The sequence below is a fragment of the Botrytis deweyae genome, assembly GCF_014898535.1.
Source record: "Botrytis deweyae strain B1 chromosome Unknown BDEW_003, whole genome shotgun sequence".
Taxonomy (NCBI): Eukaryota; Fungi; Ascomycota; class Leotiomycetes; order Helotiales; family Sclerotiniaceae; genus Botrytis; species Botrytis deweyae.
The window spans coordinates 1,593,606-1,615,058 of NW_024066210.1; the positions used below are offsets into that span (position 1 = coordinate 1,593,606).

Here is a 21,453-nt window from a genome sequence, read left to right on the forward strand (position 1 = left end):
TCCCATCGACATGCTCAACAAGGTGTTCGCCATGATCGTAGCGAGAGCAATTACAATAGGGAAAATTGAATTGTGCCGAAAAATTCTGCAACGACGACAGAATTTTCTCGCTACTGATCATTGTTTTCCAAGAGTGAATTGACCTTGCAAGTACAATGGAAAACTTTGCCGGTAAGACGCGAGTTGAGCAGAGATAATGGAACAATAGAGACTTGGGACGCAGATTCACTGGTATTGTATTGATTTGGATTCGGCGAAGGTGAAGGATAAACTGGAAGGCCAATGAAGACTTGCGCCTTTGAGAGAAATGTAGAAGGTGAAAGTCGGAGGGACTGCATCGCATCATTATAATAAGGTGTAATATTGATGCTACAATAGCTGTCTAGAATAATTGTTATCATATTATTGAAGACGATGATATACTAGAAGGAGGTGGTAGATCCAACAGACATGGTATATCAAACAGAGGTAGTATATCGAAAGGGGATATTACGTTGGGAAGAGGTGGTATAGGTATTGAAAGAATAGAAATATAGGGGGAGTAAATCCAAAAAGGAATCTGGATACTCAGACTTCAACACACATTATGTGGAAGCGTACGATTCAATTGTGAGGTTATCAGGTCCTCGAGAATGAACGATGGAGGAGCTCGAGAAGGGTAGAGGCCGGACTGATCACGTGTCGCATGCACACGTGACACCACCCACTTTCGACTTTCACATGATGCTCGAAAAGACCAGACAGCATCCACGTAAACCAGAGCAAAGACATCAAGAAAAGTTATTAAGATGCCTGTGACTATCCAAGCAAATGTCAAAGAAAAGATAATTCATACAAAACCACTCAATCAAGATGATTTTGCAACTTTTGGGACTGTGATTCAAAACCCCGCACCAGCGGTGATCCCATCATCAACGATCAAAACCTTACCACCAAATGCGGTACAAGCCAACCAAGGTACCGCGCTCAAATACCTAGATGTCACGCATATGAAGGATTACTACGGGAGCGCTCCTAGTCAACGGGTCGCGAATGCAGTCATGAACATGTTTGTATGCGCACCTCGTTCGCTTCTCCCGTCTCACGATAGCAATATCGGGGGGTTATTTCCGGTCACCATACTGGAAAGACATCCTTTCACGACTCAAACATTCATACCTCTCGGGATATCACCCTCGGAGCAAGAAGATGTATGTTACTTGGTTGTCGTAGCACCGAGTTTAACGCCGTCATCAGTCGATGAAACCTTACCTGTCCCCGTTCTCTCCCCTCAAACAAGCACGAGTGATGATAATGTTGAGAACCTGCCCGGTCGCGGTTTACCGGACCTGAATAGAATTCAGGCTTTCTTAGCGAATGGTTCACAGGCGGTCACCTATGGAGCGGGGACCTGGCATGCTCCGATGGTGGTCGTGGGGAAGAAGCCCATTGATTTCGTCGTGGTGCAATTTGCAAATGGGGAAGGAATTGAAGATTGTCAAGAGGCAGAGCTGGAGACAACGGATAAGGATATATGCGTGGCAGTCCCCAAGTTGTCAAGGAATGCGACGTGGAAATTATGAGTGCTTTCGGGTCTAGATCTCGATTTAGAATGAACGGGTACAACAAAATGACGTTCTTGTTTGCAATAATTACAAGTGAGATCTTCAACAAGTCTCTACGCCTCATGGATTTTACTACCAGCCCCATTCTTTGCAATCCCGTGGTAGTAAAGACGTTGATGCACACCATCTCCATTACCTTGGTAACTATTGATCGTTATTGCTTTGGATTCAGGATAAAGTAGCACCAACGTTGATGAAAGTTCAGGTATCTTTGGTATTCAATGTAGGTCGGCGACCTAGACTGTCGACCACGATATGTATCTATAGAGGTTCCCGATACTTCTGCAATGGAAGACTACAAAATTTTACATGTACATAAGAACTATGAGGATAAATATAATGCCGTCCCAATGTGGGCAGCCCCCCAGATCTCGATGATTCTAATTGACAATTTATTCCGAAATGATACTCTCAGATGAAATCCGAATCTCTGGAGTCCCAAAGTAGCGTTGCAATGCAGAAAGACCAAAAACCTGAGCGACAACATTATCGATATTGACCGCTGGAAACATCGAGTGGTAGAGAACGAAGGGGAATGTGCACTAATCATCGCAAAATTCACTCGTAAATTCTACCAATAAGTGATACCTGTCTAAAGGTACCCCAGTATCCTTTAGGCATATGAACACCGTACAGTGTACTTGAATCGCAAATAATCTGTCTACCGTTTTAAACGCCAAAATAATAATGTCGGCGATGTCTTTAAAAATTGGGGGGGGGAAACGTGAGAAGACTGTCCCGTCCAGCCACTCGCCTTTTGGGGGATAGAGGCTAGAGCGGCTCATCAGGTGTGTATACATCGAGTAGGATTGTCGGCTTTCCACCTCGTGGTATATTGCTGATACTCCAAAGAAAAAGCAACATTTTCTAGAACCCGTTATGCTTGCTTACCACCTACCAAGTTGTAGATTGGCGAGACCTCTTGTCCAAAAGGTTTCTGCAGATCCTTTCCGCCTTACCGGTTTAGTTTGGCTCTTCTAGGCCTTTTTGAGGGTTTCATTTACTACTGTACTTGATCGCATGCTTCCCTGTGGGTAATGAAGCAGGTGAGGGGATAGCCAATGAATACAGAAGGCAACGGTCGGAACTGTACATGGCAGCGCAAACTTGCAGACGGGTATGCAACTCGATGTACGCAGAATAACATGATCAGCATTGGACAAACAATGTGCACACGCACACCTTCAGCCACATCTTCCACACCGGTTCTTAAAAGGATAGTATCTCGCATGAAGCATGAACAATGCCGTAGCATTGTTTCCAGGGCGAAGGAGATCTACACGAATCAGATTTGCCAATTGTCATGAGCTGAATGGATACCCCATAACGCAGGAAGCAACGAGCAACGAAAGCATTGAGATGAAAGTTATTCTTGAACTGTCAATTCTCTCTCCTGGATTCGATTCTTAGTCATGGTGATCAGGGAAATTCATACATGGTAGCCTCATCTGCTTTCTCGCCTTTTTACGCAGCGCCTCATTCAAGAAATCGCCAAAATTAACCTAAAAGGGTAAGGTGCTAGGGCAAGGGTTCCTGTGGTTGGACAAGGGGGAAGAGCCGTTTCTAGGTCAAGGCTTAGAACCATCGAAATTCCATACCTATTACCAAACAATCCCAACAACCATGATAATCCGTATCAAGGATGCATAACCCCAGCTATAAGATCTTGGTACTCATTTTCCATCTTGCTCTAAACGGAGGAAAAGTTTGCGAAGATGGGTACACGTCTGATATCCGTCATTCAAAGTGTAACACTGAGAATGAAGATCTCTTTAAATCACCTTCAGGGTGCCCTGTCAAAGACGAGACTTTCGATCTGAAGATCAATAAACTGCCCCCGTTATCCCCATTTATATCTCAACCTCAATTTATTTTACGGAGATCCCGTGTTTATCATCCCCACATATAAACAGATCGGACTGAGCAGTGGTTTGGCGTAGGGCGCTTGAAGTATCTGTCCGATACCGACATTTCAAGGCTATGATGTTTTTTATTCCAAGGTTCTTAATTTAGGAACAGCAGTCGGTACATCAGTTTCAGATTTTGAATTGATCGAGCTTACTGGAGATAAAGTTGCTGCTTGTCAGAGATATATTGTAGGGGAAGAAGTGCTTCAAGGTTAATATCAGGGAATATCTCTAAGCCTGGAATGCTCCAAAAACTTCTCCATACATCAGCCTCACTTACCATGATACTACATAACACCACCACTTACCATCTCGAGCCTCACCAACTTCTACACCCCCTCGTACATGCGCCGACGGATAGAGCTGTGAAAGGATCCCGTCACAGGGGTAACCATTGCCATGGGACCCCCCATCTCTCGCATATCTGTCTCAAGGATGATTATTACCAAAAATAGCTTTCCAACGGATTTTTGCTTTTTCTCGGGCTTCCATTTCCATTCCTTCGACGGGTATCATACCGACGCTCATATCCGTGTATCTGGGTCCATTGCTGAGAGGCAAAAGAAAGAATTATACAAATCTCACATGCATCCTGGAACAATATATATATCAAGGGTTCATTAATTGTGGTGCCTAAATATCTATCCTGAAAGCGAATTTCTGAAACTTTTCTACAGTTGATGCTCCTTACATTGATATGATTGATATCAGGGATACATGAGCTGGAGAAATAAGAAGCGTAAACTCGAATACCCCATCTTGGATACCCAAGATCAATAACAGGATCTACATATAGATGGATACGTAGATGATAATTGGAAAGGCCCTGATCGACCAACTGACCCAGCAAAAAGTACACTTCCGTGAATCGAGACTCCTATCCATGTTAGGTAATTCATCGCTCTTACCACAGGCTGGGGCATGACGAGGGGAAAAAACAATCCGAGTGTAACACTTTTCTCTCTGCCCTTGTTCTGAACTCCCATCTGACATCCATTATATAAAGCCTATCCAACTTTATGCCTAGTAACGATGCACGACTACGCCATCTGTTTCGGTGCCGACGTGCAAATCTCTGACCAAAACTTTATCTGTAGACTATAATTTAGAGCCTGTAACATTTTGACATTAGCCCTCCAGTCTCGAGCCAGTATCCTTCATATACAAGTTCAACCCAGCTTAACCTTTGACAGCTGGCAAGCTATTCGCCCTAACTAATCTAATTCGATACACTAGCGAACGTTTTCTCATCAAATATCTGGTGAGCTAGGGAGCATTCATTCGCTCGCTCGTGTTCGTTCAGACATGGATCAAGGCACTTCCATCTCCTTCTTCCAACCATCAGCCACTGAGCTTGGACAACCTTGGAATGCAATAACAACCTTGGAAGCAAGAAAATTATTCCAAATACAAGGTGCAAGACGGAACAACCCCACAAGCGCAGCGACGCAAAACTAGGTAGGCAAGCGAAAGCAAGTGCCCGTAGATCATGGCGTAGGCCCGGAGCAAAGCAGTGGTGATTGGTGATTGGTGATTGGATTGCTTGTGCGAGTAGTTCCTTTTTAAGTCCAAGGAGGCGGCAATTGAGGAGCTGGCCGAGGATTTTCCGTAAACGGTTGAGCAGTTGGACTACCTAATACCTATCTATGTACATGTACCTAGCATATAATATACACAATATAAGAGAGTCGTTTATACGAAATCAGCATTTCTTCTTCGGAGACTGTGTACAAATTCAAATTCGTCTTGCGCACAACTTGTTCTCTTGGCTTTCGCTACCAAGTATTGAAATGACAATTGGAGATTTCGTTTGCTTTTTCCAGTTTGAACCCTATCCCCGTTCCCATCTCCGTTTCTTCAACGGCTGAATTTCGATCATCGGGACCAGCTAACAGGAACCACTCAAGACAAAAAAGCAAACAAAAACACACTTCAGTTAGTTCCCTGCACCTGAAACTTCATTCACCGATTCATCTATCTCTTGCATGCTCTACAATAGCCACACGATTTACACAAGGTGAGTAATCATCAGCGGGAATCTTTCCGTAGAATTCCCATTCGGTGTGATATGCATCATGTTCGTTCACTTGCTTGCTTTTGCTGGGTAATAACACAACCCTGCTTCCATGTTGTCCAAATATTGGATTCGGATTCTGCAATAGTACTGGTACATGTGAATGATATGAGCCCGGGTATGAAATACTGTTATGTTGATTCAGCCGATCATCATCATAACAGCAAGCATCGTCCGTCCGTCTCAGAAAGCCCAACATCTAAATGTCAATATCGATCATTAGCAATACCACCTTATCCATCACGAATTTCCATTTCTGCAACCCCGGCGGATGGTACCGTACTCTGCCGCTTTCTGTTGTCCAACCACTGTCATCACCATTTAGAGTTCCATTATCGTTGTTCCAGATCTCCTGGGACATTGGGGAATCGGCTTGTATGGCTCCAGGTGACAAAGTATTGAATTGATTTGCTTTCCTTGGATACCGGTAGGAAGGAACAAGAAACATGACCCCCTGAAATCCCGAGAAATTACTTAACCTCACGACGATGAACGTGCCGCTTCTGTTGTACCCGCTTGAATCACCGTATTGTGCAACATTAATATCGACAAAAATCTCTCTGCACGTCGTGACTGCAGCAATCCCAATGACGGATATTACAGCAACACTGAAGAGCCCTTATGAAACATAACAATTCCGCACACAGCAGGATGAAGAGTAGCACAGCATAAAACACGAGTCACGACGTTAATAGTGCCTGCATTGCATGGCCCCTGTCAGCGCCAAGTTTTGCCAGGGGGATATCGGCGACCATACGATATGCTACTTTCCTAAATGGATTGGGTGGTGATTTGCAGACTTGGGGAGACCCGATGGGCTGGATCAAACGTTATAGTTTTGACGAGTAGGATCACGACTTTAAAGCTTTGATACTGTGTGACATTGCGATGAAGGGGGTGATGTGATGACACTGGCAGGGTGAGAAAAGTGGTTTCCCCGGAGGGGATTTATTGATATTGGGTTGCGATGGAGACTTTCTGGAGAGTCGGAAGGGCAGATCTACAAAATCGTGAATTACCGTAGTGCTGGAAAATGATCGTTGATGAGATCTATTAGCTGCTGCTGATCATTGATCTTTTGTCTAAGATCACCAGTTGGGGCTGGGGCGGGTCTATTGTACCGAAATTCAGCACTCGTGGAATCTCTCCTTCCTTGCACGAGATATTCGAAGTGCCGGTTGTTTACTGCATCGTCAAAAGCTCTCAGCAAGTTCATCTAGGTCTACCTAGGTAGGTACTCAGAGTCAATAATATTCAACCCCCGAAGTAGACACAATTCATTTCGTTAGGATTCCTATTGAATGAGGGAACCCAATCCCATCAGACACCTTGCAAACCGTTATTTATCCACCCTCACCTCACCGTGTTCACGGCAGGTACTAGTACAACTCTCCAGCCCGTGAACCTTACTGCTGGATCCGGATAGGTGCAGCGAATACAGAAGAAGATGTATGTACGTCTGGCTCTATCTTGTGCGCCAGCATGCAACAGCCAAGGGAGGAAGGTAAGGCTCCTCGGTATGATCGGTAAGGGCTCTGGTTGATCTCTGTCGCAAGCCTTACTTGATCAGATTATTTTGTGGGTGACATCAAGACTTCTTGGGTGGAGATACATACTGGAGAGTCAATAGTTTTGAAGGGGTGTAGAAAGCTTCTTTTGTACGTACGGACGTGCCTACCTAGGTACTTGATGTATAGTAATCACAAAATGCCAAATGGAGGAAGGGTATTGGAGATGAAGCTTGAGCATCCGGGAAAGTTAAAATTTACGAATCTGGACCACAAATGATCACATTGTATCTATCCAGTTCAGCTAGCTTGCTTGACGACTGAAAGACAGAGATAAAGAGTAATATATTAAATTGCATCCATCATGAGTTAGGCAAAACATATATTTCGAATATTCTGAATATTGTGTTGAGAGATTCCCACCCTCGGGACTCGGGCGGGAGCGAAAGCGATCTGCAGTGCGGCGTGCCTCCGTAGCAGTTATTTTCCTAGCTCGCCCAGCCGTATATCGATGTTCCACAACGCAATGCAAATATCGTTTTGTCCCAAATGAAATAATGCGTAAATCATGATCCTTGGAGTTGGAGTGGAACGGAATATCATCTATTCTTCATTGTGCTCATACATATTATATGACATTGTGAACCTGGGAATCCCGACAGATAAACCAGAATCCCAGTCGAAAGCTGTGCCATCCATATCCATATATCTATCCCGGCGAACTGGCCGTGGCTGAGAGAAACGGAGAAAGAGAGGGATATTTGGGCCCGTGTTTTATCAGGTGAGGCATGGAATTCCTCCGATGTGAGAGAAATTGACATGATAAATGATATCAGGCTAATAGAATGGAGTATGATGCGCATAAACCATTGCTCACATTTCTCTATGTATCTGCCTACACAAATCAATAATCCATATGATGGCGTTTTTGTTGACAGGTACAGAAATAGCATGTGCATTGGGGTTCTCAGCAGCCTATACGTTCTACGCCATGGCATGAAGACGCCCCTAAAGCCTCGCGAACAAAAAGCATAACAGTGATCTCCCAGGGCTTACTGTACTTGCCGTACCGACTGAATGGGCGGCGTGATGTGATGTGATGTGATGCGCTGCGCTGTGAGATCCCATCCCATCACATCATATCGCACCGTTTATTTCCGTCTTGAACTTAGTCCGTCCCAACAACACCACCCGCACCTGAGCACATGGCCGCACAAACACAAGCTGGAAAAGGGGAATTCCAGCGGAAGCAAGCGAGGTATTGGACACAACCGAAGGATATTTAAAAAAGGCACAAGGCGGATGCGATGGGACAAAGGGAGCGGTTCGGGATTAGGGGTTGTGGCATGATAAATGAATGGGAGAGTGAATGCAAAGTGTGTGTTACAAAAGGAGAATGTCTACATGTACTGACTGATGAATGACCCAAGAGCAGAGGAAGACCGACCCAGGAAGGACATGCTGATGACATGGAATATAAGGCAACGGAACCAGGTACTCACGCCTGCGAACAACAAGGCAGAGGTTTGAGCTAAAGGATATACATATTTTAAAGTGCAATCTCTCGGGTTTCGAGAATGGAATTGGGAGGTGCGTATGAAGCTATCATTGGCTAAGGGGAATTATGAATGGCGCGGAAAGGAATTAATGCGGGTAAGTCCCAGAACAATGGGGGAAATATTGAAGTGATTAGAACATTCCCATTGCATATTTGTTTTTCTGGATAGTTACCAAGTAGATGAGATGAGATACCGGTAGCCACATGGCCAGATGTCAACGGAAAATTCTAGAGGATGGGATTCATGATATTCTCGTTCTTTATTTCCGAATTGACATTAGTTCGATTAGCTGGAGCTTTCATCCCTCCCACGATTCCCATCTCATCAAATTAAAGTTGGTCCACACCTTTTACTGGGCAGAGGGGAGTGAGATTTGGTTGTTAATGATCTACGACGGGACTTTTTTTTTTTTCATTTACTGCAGCGGTCGCTCGCTCGCTCGCCCTTTGCTTTGTGTCCACTATCCACTGTCCACATATGAGCCACTTCATGATCTCTTTAGAGTCTCCATCTATCGTGAGGCGATGGCTAGTGGCAGAAAGGAGGAAAGGCCACAATTCCATCATTGATGAAGGGGCTAAACTCGCTTTCGTTTCGCAGCACCGACCACCTTACCATTCTCCAATTCCAATAATGACCTAATGTGAACAAACGCTTAATTCAACTAACTCCACTCTCTTACTGCAAATAGATACAAATATACATAGCACATGACCATCGTTGTCCTTCAATGGCCTTCATTGGCTTTCATTGGTATGAATAAAAGTTAAAGATGATCTACCTTGGTCCCATTCATCAAACCTGGCTATAATCTTCCGTTGTTATTATTATGATTTTTCAGCTGACTTCGGAATGGTTCCACAACCCCAAAGCGTTTTACCTTTTGAATCACGATTTCAGATTTCAGGAAGAAAGAAGGAAAAAAGCGTGCTGTGTATGCTTGGTAACTTGATATAGAAGACATTCGTCACTTTTACGAACTGTTGCATCGCATTGACGCCATCTCTCAGCCAAAAGTGCCCGGAAAGATCTATTATGGTATCAACTCTACCGTACAAATCTCAAACAGCTCAATTTGCATTATTGAGATGAATGTCAATTGGTGCAAAGTGTCAGATTTGTTTGTAGGCAGATAGATGGGGAATTATCAGATGGCATGGCAGGGCATGGCATGGCATGGTGAATCATGCGATAGATGCGATAGAAATAGCTGACATCGGATTTCAAAAGAAAACACATAGTAACATCTGCGAGAAGAAGACCTCGAGGGATTTGATTTAGAAATTTCAATGTATTCCTTCCCTTCACATTTTCCCCTTTTGGATGACGCCCAGACCTCGAATCGCTCAATGAGTTGGGAAGTTGGGAGGAAAAGTGGCAAATGCCCAATTTGTGTGAAAAGGATCTCCCGGCGAGCGTATGGTAAGTGCTTTTTTGTCTTCTCCATCCATCCATTTTTGCTTCCCCCTTCGTCGCCATATTCGCCATCTTCGCCAAATGTCCGACTCCCAAGCCTCCGCTCCTCCACTCTCGTCGACATGTTGCTGCGATGAGGTGTGTGTTTTTCTTGGGTACGCACTGTACGGTCGGTATTCTATTTGGTGTTACACCGAAGTCCACACCCAAGTACCTGAGAAAGATCCTAGCTTCTAAGTTCTAAGTTCTAACTTATAAGTTCTAACGACACATTTCGCGGGTAACTCCCTTGGTGGATGGAAGACTAATAAGATCCCGTCCAGACTCCAGAGCGCGCACTAGCCAGGTATGATGTTACTCCACTAGGATAAGCTAGGCAATAAATTCCAAATCAACTTCCCCATTTTGCTTTTTCACTCCCTTTCGTAGTTTCGCTCTTCGGTGTTTTAATCGTCTGGGTTTGTACGGATTTCTGTGATTTATCGTGCTGTGCTGTGTAGGATACTGGCATAGATGGATTTATTTCCTCTTGCAGCTTAGTGCAATTCGCGCGTCAATGGTGTTCTAGGTATAAGACTCCTCGCATCTTATTCGGATGTTAGGTACGTTGCCAGCTATGTTACTAATGTCGCAGCGTAGCACATCCTGGGTTCAGAAGCCATCTTATTTACAGATTCGAGGTGTAAACATGGAAGACATGGATGCTTACGGTCAAGATGGGGCAAAAGGAGAGTTGAGCAACCCGAAAGATTGGGTATTGTGCAGAAGCCTTCCCGCAACGCCAACGAGGATCATTCATCATCAATATATGATGTTACTCCTTCAAGAACCCGAGTTGGCCTAGTTTGCCAGTAAGATATGTCTCAAAGCATCAGAAACCCCCCAAAAAGTATTCTTCTAAGCTTTCCCAAAACTTGCTAGGTTCTAATCTATCCCTAGGTTTCCCAAGAGCAAGAGCAAGAGCGGGACGAAACGAATCTTTCAAGGTTTGCACAAACCATCCACTACATTTCTATACGTCTTAAGTCTTCATCTGCTATTTCAACCACCCCTACCACAAAATGCAAAACCCGCCCACCCATACCTAGACCATCGCACAACATCCACCGACCACACATCAATCACGTCCCCGCTACCCAAACAATCCACCCCGGGCCCAATACCAATACCCATACACCCACACCCACACCATACACTTGGACTAAAAACTCCATTTACCATCATCCCTACTTTCCATTCTCATCCCAGAAAAAAAGTCCCAAAAAATCTACCCCTACCCTGAGTTTATCCGATCGAAACTGTACAGGATCCGTGCTACCCATACCAAAACACGCATCACCCCTCCCCAGAAGCATCCTCACTACCCCCCTGTTAAGACCTTGATCGTTGTCGCGCCCGCCAATAAAATGTTTTCGTAAGAATCCCTAGGTCCCTGGCTTACCTGGAAATCAATGTATATCATTGTCATACTTCCCATCGCCGACTATACTTTACAAGACATAAGCCCCATCCTCAACCCGATATTGTCTTTCCCATTTCAACATCTTCATACCAATCCATCGGTTTCCTGTTCTCAACTATAACTCCAGTCCACCCATCTTCAATATCATCGATAACTAGCATTTGCTTTCATCTCTTTTGAAAGAAAAATCCCTATCTACGCGACTCAGTCACCCATCAGAGCGTTGCGTTTCGAATCATTAAAATCTTAACCACACAGACTCTCTTGGCTCAAGCTTTCTCCCTACTTTCCGCTTCAACTGAAAGGGTCACCCTTCATCCAAAGAAAATCGCATTTTCTCATCGCCACTGCCGCCATCACAAGTCTAGATCAAGGGACGAGATTGAAGCATCCCAAGACCAGAGACCACCACAATATCTAGCGTCGTCTCCACTTGTAACATCTTCCTTGAGACTCACAGGACCAAGTACAGCACCGAGCGACGATTCTATAATAAGGGTAGTCGCGGAAACTTTCAGTCGTTGAGCAGCCGTTAGTTCGTGTCCCAGGCTCAGGCACACAGCGAAATTACATCCCTTGATCCCTCGTGTTTTTGAAAAAAACATCCACTTGCTAGTCCGCGGCCCATCCGTGCACTTGAGCTCTTCGACACCTTTTCGAGACCTTGACCGCTCTTGTGGCATCTTTTCACGAACTTCCGATTCCATCTTAGGGCCGTTGACCGATTAGGAGCTTCCTATATCCCAACGTCTTTGCCCATCGACCTAACGACTGATCATCATCACCTTCATTTTGATTTTGATTTTCTGTCTTTATCTTCAATCTTTATCATTCAGCATCTAATATTCTTCAAAATGTCATCATCTCATCGACGTGGGCCTTGGTCGCCAGCCGAAGATTCGTACTTGGTACAACTTGTTCACACACAAGGAGCTTTGAACTGGGTGAGAATTGCACAACTCATCGGTTCAAGATCGCCAAAGCAATGTCGAGAACGTTACCACCAAAACCTCAAGCCAACCTTAAACCACGACCCAATCAGTCCCGAAGAGGGACTTCAAATCGAAAGATTGGTAGGAGAGATGGGCAAGAGATGGGCCGAAATTGCTCGAAGACTTCAAGGACGCAGTGACAACGCCGTAAAGAATTGGTGGAATGGAAGTATGAACCGAAGACGTCGTTTGGTTCTTCGTAGAAGGACTTCATCTCACTCACATTCCTTCAACGAGCAATCTGAAACCCTATCATTCGCACGACCAGTTCACTCTCATTCTCACACCACATCTCGTCACATTGACACCTTTTCATCTCGAAGAATACACACTTCTCTTCCTTCACCATCAGTATCCGAAGCATCTCGAGCAGAATCACTCGATGGTGCTCCCTCCTTGATCTCAGACACCTGCTCAAACTTCTCCATCTCTCCCAGAGTAGCATCCTCACCCTCCCTCGAACTTCCACCTCTCTCATCATTCGACCGTCTCAACTCTCGAAGACCATCTCTCCCACAACTTCAAATTAGACCTAACACCTCACCATACGCATCAGAGTTTGAATCACAATCATTATGTCATCCATCATTAGAAAGAGAATCGTATTACACTCACGCACATTTCAACTCGATAAAATCTTCTCATCACAGCAGAGGCCCGAGCGTTGCGAGCATATCCGTGAATTATCCACACCGTCGCTCAGAGCAACAATACCCTAGTCCCCTACCTCCATCTCCACCTCGCGACTCACATCATCAACGCGAGTATTATATCTCAGGGCGTGCACAGCAACAAGAAACTCCAAGGGGAGCTCCACAGCCATTGACTGCGCCACCAAGTCCTCAACATATTCAGTTGGCCCCTATTCGATCGATCAGTCCTGGGAATACTTATTCTCGGGAGGCAAAGGAGAGGGACACGAGGATGCAACTTACGAACCTTTTACTATGATCGAGTGGAGTTGGATGGGTTTAGAAGATAGATATTTCTTTTGTGTATATCAAAAGTTACTTAAGGAAGGACGGAACTCTAAAAGAATCACAGCATCATTTCATGTACGCAAGCAAGCGAACGCATTTCTTACGTGTCTAATGCCTATATACGGCTGTATATCTTTGTTTTTATAGTATAGTTATTGTTTTACTCTACTGTCTACAGTATGGATTGGGAGGCTGCCGTCATTTTTATGCATTTGTAGATACCCTGGATTGAATGGACGATGAATGGACGATGGATAGGATAGGATAAGATAGCATCAGATAGTCACAAACAAGCAAACAAACAAATAATATAAATAATCAAAACATACTACTTTGGTACTCTACTTTGCGCAAATTTGACTGCTTCCTCTCATACGACGGCGATCTGAACGCCTAGAAATCGAAGAAGGATGGAAGCATAGGCTGTTTCCAATAGACATATGCCATACATTACTGTGACTTTACGAGTAGCTCAATCACCATATTGCACTCTCATCCGTTGCAGCTTAGGTATGACCTATCAATCCTTAAGCTCCACTAGCTCACAGCCACCTAGCAAATCTCGGACGACGATGAAAATTTCTTCAACTCAATTCGTATTACAGTTCTCGTAACATCTTCAACTCAACAATCAAATCATCAAAGCTGCGACACCTAACGCTATCCCAGATCAAAAGTCCAAGCTCATCATCAAGTCTGTCAATACATCCGCTATCAACCAGCTGAAACCACGTCAATGCATCAATGCAATCTTCCATTCAAATCCACAATTCTACTCATAAGATACTCCACTGCAGACATGCATGACCAGATGTTCCTGTCAATCAAGTTTGAATTTGATTCATCGTGGCTATTCAACTGCCAGTATCATCATAGTCGGTGTCAGTGTGTGGTCTACTTCCCATCTTTGAAACTACAACGCACCAATGCATGTTCTCCATGCTTCACGGTAACAGTCCACTGGCATGACCAAACGTTCCTGTCATGATACTGAAACTGGCAGTTTAACGGCAGTGTCAGTGTCAACTCAATCAACTTCATACTAATTTGTTGGACAAAAGTGTGTCTCACGCTGAGAGGTTGACATCTTACAGATAAGACTACACCATGCTTAACAACGCAATGACAATCAACTAATCAGTACAGCTTTGAGTGTAGAAACTTGCAAGTTGCAGGCCACATGCGGTTCCACTCTACTAGAATTGACAGTTCATACATGTTTTGATATCAGATACAGCATAGATCAATGACCGAATGTGCGTGTATGCATCTCCTGCCAAGAACGGTATGTGATTACCCCCGGCTTCGTCGCTGCACCGAGTACCCTCGCTGCACTGCAAATCCCCCAGCAACTCGCAAATCATTGCAAATCATCGCTTCCGCTTCGCAAGACTGTAACATCCGCTTCCAAGCGCCAACGCAAATCTGCAATTTCCACATTCCACCAACTAGTCAACGTCCCCCTTTAAGCATATTGAGTAAGTATACTTATACACTCTACGTGCTAGCTATAGCTTCTGAAGAATTCTTTCCATTTAATCATCCTTCATTTCTTTCTCAGATATGCACTGCACACATCTCATCTGCAAAACTCGCCCACTGACGCACAACTAGTGCTCTCGAACCCGTTAGCAACCGATCATTCGTTCACTGCAACTCAAACGGTCACACCGAGTACTTAGCCACATTAGCTCCGTGATTCCCTTACTCCTTTGACTCGATTCACTCTAACCCGAAAATCACACCCAAGCCCACTTTCCACGAGGGGAGTGGACGAGGCGGGCCACGGTACTAAAGTTGTAGATCTACTTCAACGGGCACGAGTCATTCGTTTCGCGCTATTCCCAATGCAGTTAGCAAAATGGAGGGGGTGCATGTAGGTATGTGGTGATTTTCGCTAAGGCCAGGGTGGAAGTAGTTCGTGATTTTAGTGTATGCCTTATGCAGACGTACGTGCGTGCGTGCGTTTTTCCGCTATCCGCGTTTGTTGAGAAGAAACAAGGCAAAATAATGAGGAGGTTATTGATAGCGCCAATGATAAACTCCAACGAATATTTACTTCATGCAAAAACTTGGAATTTGAAGGGAGCATACAAGAAATTTGCTCGAGCTGTCCGCACCTAGACTAAATGACATAATTTTCTCTCTCTTTATTATTTCAAATATTCATTTCTCCCTGTGCAGTAGACTCAAACACTAATGCACACCCATCTGTATCTACCAGTGTGAATACAGTCAAGTCGTCTCTGCTTGCTTCGATCTTGATTAAATTTCAACTGCCACTACTCATGCTTACGGTTACCTTCCAAGTCTAGAAGAAAGCCTGAAGAATGGAAATAATTCGAAAGTCTCCGCATGGAATAAAGAACCGCAAAGCAAGTGCTCTTCGGTTATAGCATTCTGTTAGCAAGAAGTCTAGAATTGCAGGGAGAGCTAGAAAGAAGCTAGAAACTTCACCGAGTAGAAAGCGTTTGTTTTGCTAGTACTTAGTAGAGTTGCTACTCTGAAAAGCTACCATAGCTACATTACATTGCATTCAACCAGGCAAACTGGCAGTGCAGGTACGAAGTGCGCCACCATCTACAGAGTGTCTGGGTGTATTATACGTATATCTTGGCCAAGAAAGAACTTAAGCAAGAGTTTCGAGAATATTCTGCACCGTAGCTGGGTCGCCAGGCATGGGGGTAGAGGGAGTCCCCTCACGATGTGAGAATTCGGTATACCAGTTCTGGAATCCTACAGTAGCAAGATCTTTAAGTGATATGCGCCATCTCCATGGTTATACATAGATGCCCAAAGAATATTGATACTTGGGATTTCAGAGAATATACCAAGCAAGGTCTAGGTTATAAATCCTAGCGACCATGTACAGATCTTAAGTATCATACTCATATCATCTTGTACTCCGTAGTTATTCGATGCTAGATAAACCATTGCTACCCAATATCCACAGATGGTGAGTTGAACATAAATTCCCTCGGTAAAGGTGGATTCCGGAACATTCCCCTCAACCCCATCCTCTCCTCTTTTGTTTTTCCGGACAACTTTTGCCCCCATGGGATGCCCCAGAAAATAATTCAACCATGCAATTCGCAAGCCCGAATATTTTAATATTCAGAATAAATCGGGCACTTGCCAGTTGATACTGCTGTCAGTCCTAATCCGATTTAGCTTCTTGCCAATTTCTTTCGCGTCGTACATTTTCCGAAGAGCGACAGGTGAAACACGCCGACACATGGTATGTCTATCTCTGCAGTCACTACTGGGGTAGTCGCCTTGCTCTTTGTTAATAACATCTAAACTTGTTACCATTCACCGTTAATATGCATACCGCTAGGGTTTGCTATCTCAATGTTGAATTTATCTCAATTGTCCCCAGGAATGTTTCACGCTAACACCATAAGCCCCCAGTAAAGAATAATAACTGCAGCGCCTTAAAAAAGTTCGATTAAGCTCGTGAAAGGATACCGAGGCCTTGCAGATATCTGTTGGTCTCATTGGTATTGAGATGCCTTTTCTTTCCATAGCAATGACTCCTGGCGATAGATTAATTACTCCAAATTGGCGGGACTAAGACATCGGTTCTTTTTATGTTCCCTCGTGATGGCAACATCGCAGCGGTGTCTTGAGATTGGGGCTCGAAATGTGCTTAGAGGGCTCCCATGATATAGAAGGGATGAAATTGTAAAGTTCAAGCTTCACAAAGTATTCAGTGGGTATATAGAACCATACAAGAACGGTCCGCTGAAAATTGTAACGAGATTTGTCTGTCGCATAAGTGACTCACTAGAGCAAACGTCCCATTTTGGTACACACACGCCTTAATTTCATGATGTGTTTCTATTATACTGCCCCGGAATTGATGATCACCTGCTCAGTCATGCTTACAGTGAGATATGATATGATACTCGCCTCACATTGCCGAGCTCAATCAAACCTGGCGACATTCAAGCCGCCATGGCCGTAAATATTACCATGTGATACTGAACTGACGGCCATATTTTCACCCCGTTCATCTCCGTAACCATCGTCAGTCTATTTGACAGGACACGCGATTTCGACGGGATTAATCATCACCCTATAAATAAACCAATGAACTGGAAGAATGCCACATCGCTCGCTCTATCGCAGCATTCTATTTCTCTTTAGTAATCTCACGACTTCTCTTGACAAAAGCGACGCTATATCAAAAAATCTATAATCATGTTCGGCGACTTAATCTAGGCGCATCATTAGCATCGCACCAGGAATTGTAGAAGATCGACCGAAACAAACGAGAAGAAACGGTATCTCAACTGGTAAGAAGGTGAAATTAGATCTTGTTACTACAGCTGAATGGGCTAGTAGTAGCCCAGTCGTCGGTACTAGCAACGGTGGCTGTGATGTCATAACACTGTTACTACAAGATGAGTTTCCAGTCAGTGAGTTTGCTGAGAATATAAGATGTGAGATAAAACGAAGAGTAGAAGATAAAGTACTTGTCTAAGCCTGTGCTTCCACCAACTAGGTTCATTAATTCCATGATTCGTCTAGATGAGAGGATGAGTTTCAAAAAACGATAAATTCGCAATGTTCGCGGCAAATGAAGCTCTTAATCAAGATAAATTTTGGAGTTCAATCATTCTGAAACACAATTTTTGATCGAGATTTGTATGTAGACCACTGTAGGACTCGGTTGATATAGTATATAGGATCTTACTGAACAGAGCTCATCTTAAATAGGAGAATATAGAATATGAACGTGCGTGTCAGATAGTCCGGATTGCAATTTCACAATAAGATGCTCATGCTCATCGAAATAACTTGAAACAGTAAATTCAGTTTGACCATTAGATCAGTTAAACCCAGGAATTGTTTAAAGTGATCAAAGCATGCTCAGAGATTCAAAGCTCGAAACGTTTCAAATTGGACTGTATTTCAGATTCTTAGACACGGTGCTTTTATGAACGAATTCAGAAGGCAGAATACATGAATGATGCAATGCGAGGGCAAAAACAACGGTATGTGTGACTTCAGACATCAGCAGCGAGAGTACTCTCTCACTACGAAGTCTGGGGATTTCATTTTTCGTCTATCCAAGAAAAGATCACACTGAAAAAATCTCGTATCGTCCGGCTCCATCCCTTCGACTCTCACCCACGATTTTTGTGACAGGTACCATTTGATCCAGACACTTCCTTCTCATTTGGCCTGTGATACTACCTTCAGTCTGTGCACACACACTGGTTAATCTTGAGATTTACCTTTCAATTGAATCAACTATATTCAATTTCTCCTTCGGCATCCGCCATTCCCCCCTCCCTTCCCCTCTTTTCTCCTCCTGGGCTTTAGTGGCCATGCCCTCTCATTGATACATAATACAACTGCTCCATAGAGGCCAGAGAAAACACTTCGAGAGAATCCGTAACTTACAGAAAACTTTAGAGCATGGTGATTGGCGAGATCATCCAATGTTCCGATCTTGAGTTCGACAAATCCAATGGCCCCCATTACACTTTTCATCCTTTCGACCTAGATGTAGCAATCGAATAATACGTAGAAGTAAGTTGCACTTAAGGCAAATGGTGCCATCAAACCTCATAATACATCAATGAGTTTGAGGGTGGAGTATATGGCGTGGTTGTGTCGGCACATCTAAGTACCTATATATGATGATGAATTGCTCCATCCACTTGTGATTCTCATGTGGCCTGTAACACATTTCAGTATTCCATAACAGATTTTAAAATCAGGTGGTCTCTGTCTTATACTTGAATGCTTTATATCGCTATTTCAGTCCAAACTCAACAATGCAAATGATGATGATCTAGGTCTTGCGGGCACAATTTGATCTTCAAAAAAGATACACACTAAAATTTAACTCCGACCCCACACCGCGCTTACACTAACGACTTAGAAAGTTCGGCTTCAAAAGAATATCCTTAAGCTGCAGTAATAGGTCGATAACTAGGTACCTATCATAACTCTTTTAATTCACCATTCAATTGTTTTGATATTTGAAACCCCTTTCAATTCAATTCAGGTCTTCTTAAAGGTCACCCTTTCGCGCGCAAACTTCAACTTTCCTTCCAGGAACCTCAAATAATCCGAGTCTGCACCACTTCCTGGCATCAAAGACCACCGGACGATTCTGCAGCTTGCAGCAAACACAACACATCTCATATTTAGGGATTAGATTTATCCCTCATCTTTGAACAATCAAACAAGCTATACAAATACACGTCAAGGACTCCAGATACGCGCTCAAGAACCAACATTTACAACAAACGACATCTATAAGAATACAATACTTGCGACCCTTCCACATTCCAACATGGCGACCGACATGGATATCGATATGGATATCGACGTTGGAATTATTGAGGAATTGCCCGTTCCAGATATGGTAGACATTGAGCTGATTGTAAGTACTTTCGACGTTTTAATGTGCATGCGCCGGTGGAAGACACAAATGCCAGGTCGGAGGCCCTGCTCGATGTGTCACTTGGACAACATTTTCACCAACATTGCACTAACTTATGTATACAGCCGGATCAGCCTGCGGCACAAAACGAAACCTCAGCTCCAAATGATAACTCTGGTCCAGATGCAGAAAACCCTACACCAGAGAAAGTCCACATTCGCGGTTTGGACAATCTTACCACTCAGGATGTAAAGAACTTCGCGCAGCATTATTTCACCGAACATATTTCACGAGTAGAATGGATTGATGATTCTTCATTGAATTTAGTGTATGGAAGCAGCGATATTGCTGAAGCTGCTCTTCGAAAGTTCTCTGCTCAAGAGCTTCCGGAGGATATTTCACAGCTTCCAGTCCTACAATCATTTCCTGCCAACCCTTTCCCTGAAAATCCGAAAATCAGCTTACAAGTACGCATTGCCGTGGTCGGAGATCGCAAACAGAGAGGGGCCCGAGAAAGAAGTCGCTTCTACCTTTTCAATCCTGAATATGATCCTGCAGAGCGCAGAAAGCGCGAGGGTGGACGAAGATATCGGGACCGAGATGATGACGGGTACAGAAGTCGGAGGTATGACGAACGGGAACAACGCAATCGGCAGCGTGGAGATGCAGAAGCAGGGTTTAATGCAAGTCTTTACGACGATGACGAAACAGCTTTGGCAACTAGAGCTGCAAGAGGTCGTGGACGGTCAGGATCTGGCTCGCCTTTTAGCGATTTTAGGGAACGAACTGGCAATCGACGAGGCTCCGGTTCGCGAGAGTTGTTTCCAGATAGGAGTGGAAATGATGGAAGATTGAGAGATCGAAGCGCATCGCCCATGAGGAATGAAAATAGAGCTAGAGATAACAATAGACGACGTCGAGACACAGCTGCTGCAGAGAATAGGTCGAAAGCTAAGGATATTAAAGTTCGCCTTCGCAGAGAATCTGCTACAAAGGAACTCTTCCCGAGCAAATTAGGCACTACTCAACGAAAGTCTGGTGCTTTAGATGCTGCAGACGAAACAGCAGATTTATTCGCAAATAGAATGCATATCCCATTTCTTGATGGAAGCTCAGATATTCGACCTAGCAAACTCTCATTGGCAGAAAGGATTACATCGGAACAGCCACAGCAATCGCAAGGCTTTAGCATTCGTGGAACCGCAAAGCCTGCTTCTACTGGGTTCTCTATCAAAGGTTTAGCATCCGATAATTCAACCATGAAGGAACTATTTCCTTCTCGCTCGGGGAGTGGGAACACCGGGAAAGAGCTCTTTTCGGAGAGGATAGTTGGAAGGGGTGCAAGAAGGCAGAAAGCGGAAGATTTATTTTATTAGGTTTAGGAGGTCATGAAGCCACCCGTAGGCATCTAGTGATATTTTCTCTGCGGTTGACAGGATTGCACATAGCGTTGGGGTATCTATGCTTTAGCAAATGGAGTTATATGGGAATGGATATGGAAATGGAAATGGAAAAGATACCATTATACTCTGCACATAGTAAGCAGCA

The 21,453-nt window shown here is 44.1% G+C and overlaps 5 protein-coding genes across 5 annotated transcripts; 4 read left to right on the top strand and 1 right to left on the bottom strand.

The window, feature by feature from the left end:
- Positions 1 to 788: 788 nt before the first annotated feature.
- EAE98_001858 (uncharacterized protein) lies at positions 789 to 1,562 on the top strand (the record flags this gene model as incomplete). The annotated part of the gene is made up of 1 exon (XM_038949477.1): positions 789 to 1,562. One exon carries the CDS (start codon positions 789 to 791, stop codon positions 1,560 to 1,562), a length of 774 nt encoding a protein of 257 aa, XP_038814462.1.
- A 3,919-nt stretch (positions 1,563 to 5,481) lies between these two features.
- Positions 5,482 to 5,946, bottom strand: EAE98_001859 (uncharacterized protein; the record flags this gene model as incomplete). The annotated part of the gene is made up of 2 exons (XM_038949478.1): positions 5,482 to 5,784; positions 5,815 to 5,946. 2 exons carry the CDS (start codon positions 5,944 to 5,946, stop codon positions 5,482 to 5,484), a joined length of 435 nt encoding a protein of 144 aa, XP_038814463.1.
- Positions 5,947 to 10,693: 4,747 nt separating this feature from the next.
- On the top strand, positions 10,694 to 10,912 carry EAE98_001860 (uncharacterized protein; the record flags this gene model as incomplete). The annotated part of the gene is made up of 1 exon (XM_038949479.1): positions 10,694 to 10,912. The coding sequence occupies one exon, from the start codon at positions 10,694 to 10,696 to the stop codon at positions 10,910 to 10,912; it is 219 nt and encodes a 72-aa protein (XP_038814464.1).
- Positions 10,913 to 12,384: 1,472 nt separating this feature from the next.
- Positions 12,385 to 13,473, top strand: EAE98_001861 (uncharacterized protein; the record flags this gene model as incomplete). Its single annotated transcript, XM_038949480.1, has 1 exon — positions 12,385 to 13,473. One exon carries the CDS (start codon positions 12,385 to 12,387, stop codon positions 13,471 to 13,473), a length of 1,089 nt encoding a protein of 362 aa, XP_038814465.1.
- A 6,342-nt stretch (positions 13,474 to 19,815) lies between these two features.
- On the top strand, positions 19,816 to 21,281 carry EAE98_001862 (uncharacterized protein; the record flags this gene model as incomplete). Its single annotated transcript, XM_038949481.1, has 2 exons — positions 19,816 to 19,905; positions 20,031 to 21,281. 2 exons carry the CDS (start codon positions 19,816 to 19,818, stop codon positions 21,279 to 21,281), a joined length of 1,341 nt encoding a protein of 446 aa, XP_038814466.1.
- Positions 21,282 to 21,453: the final 172 nt, after the last annotated feature.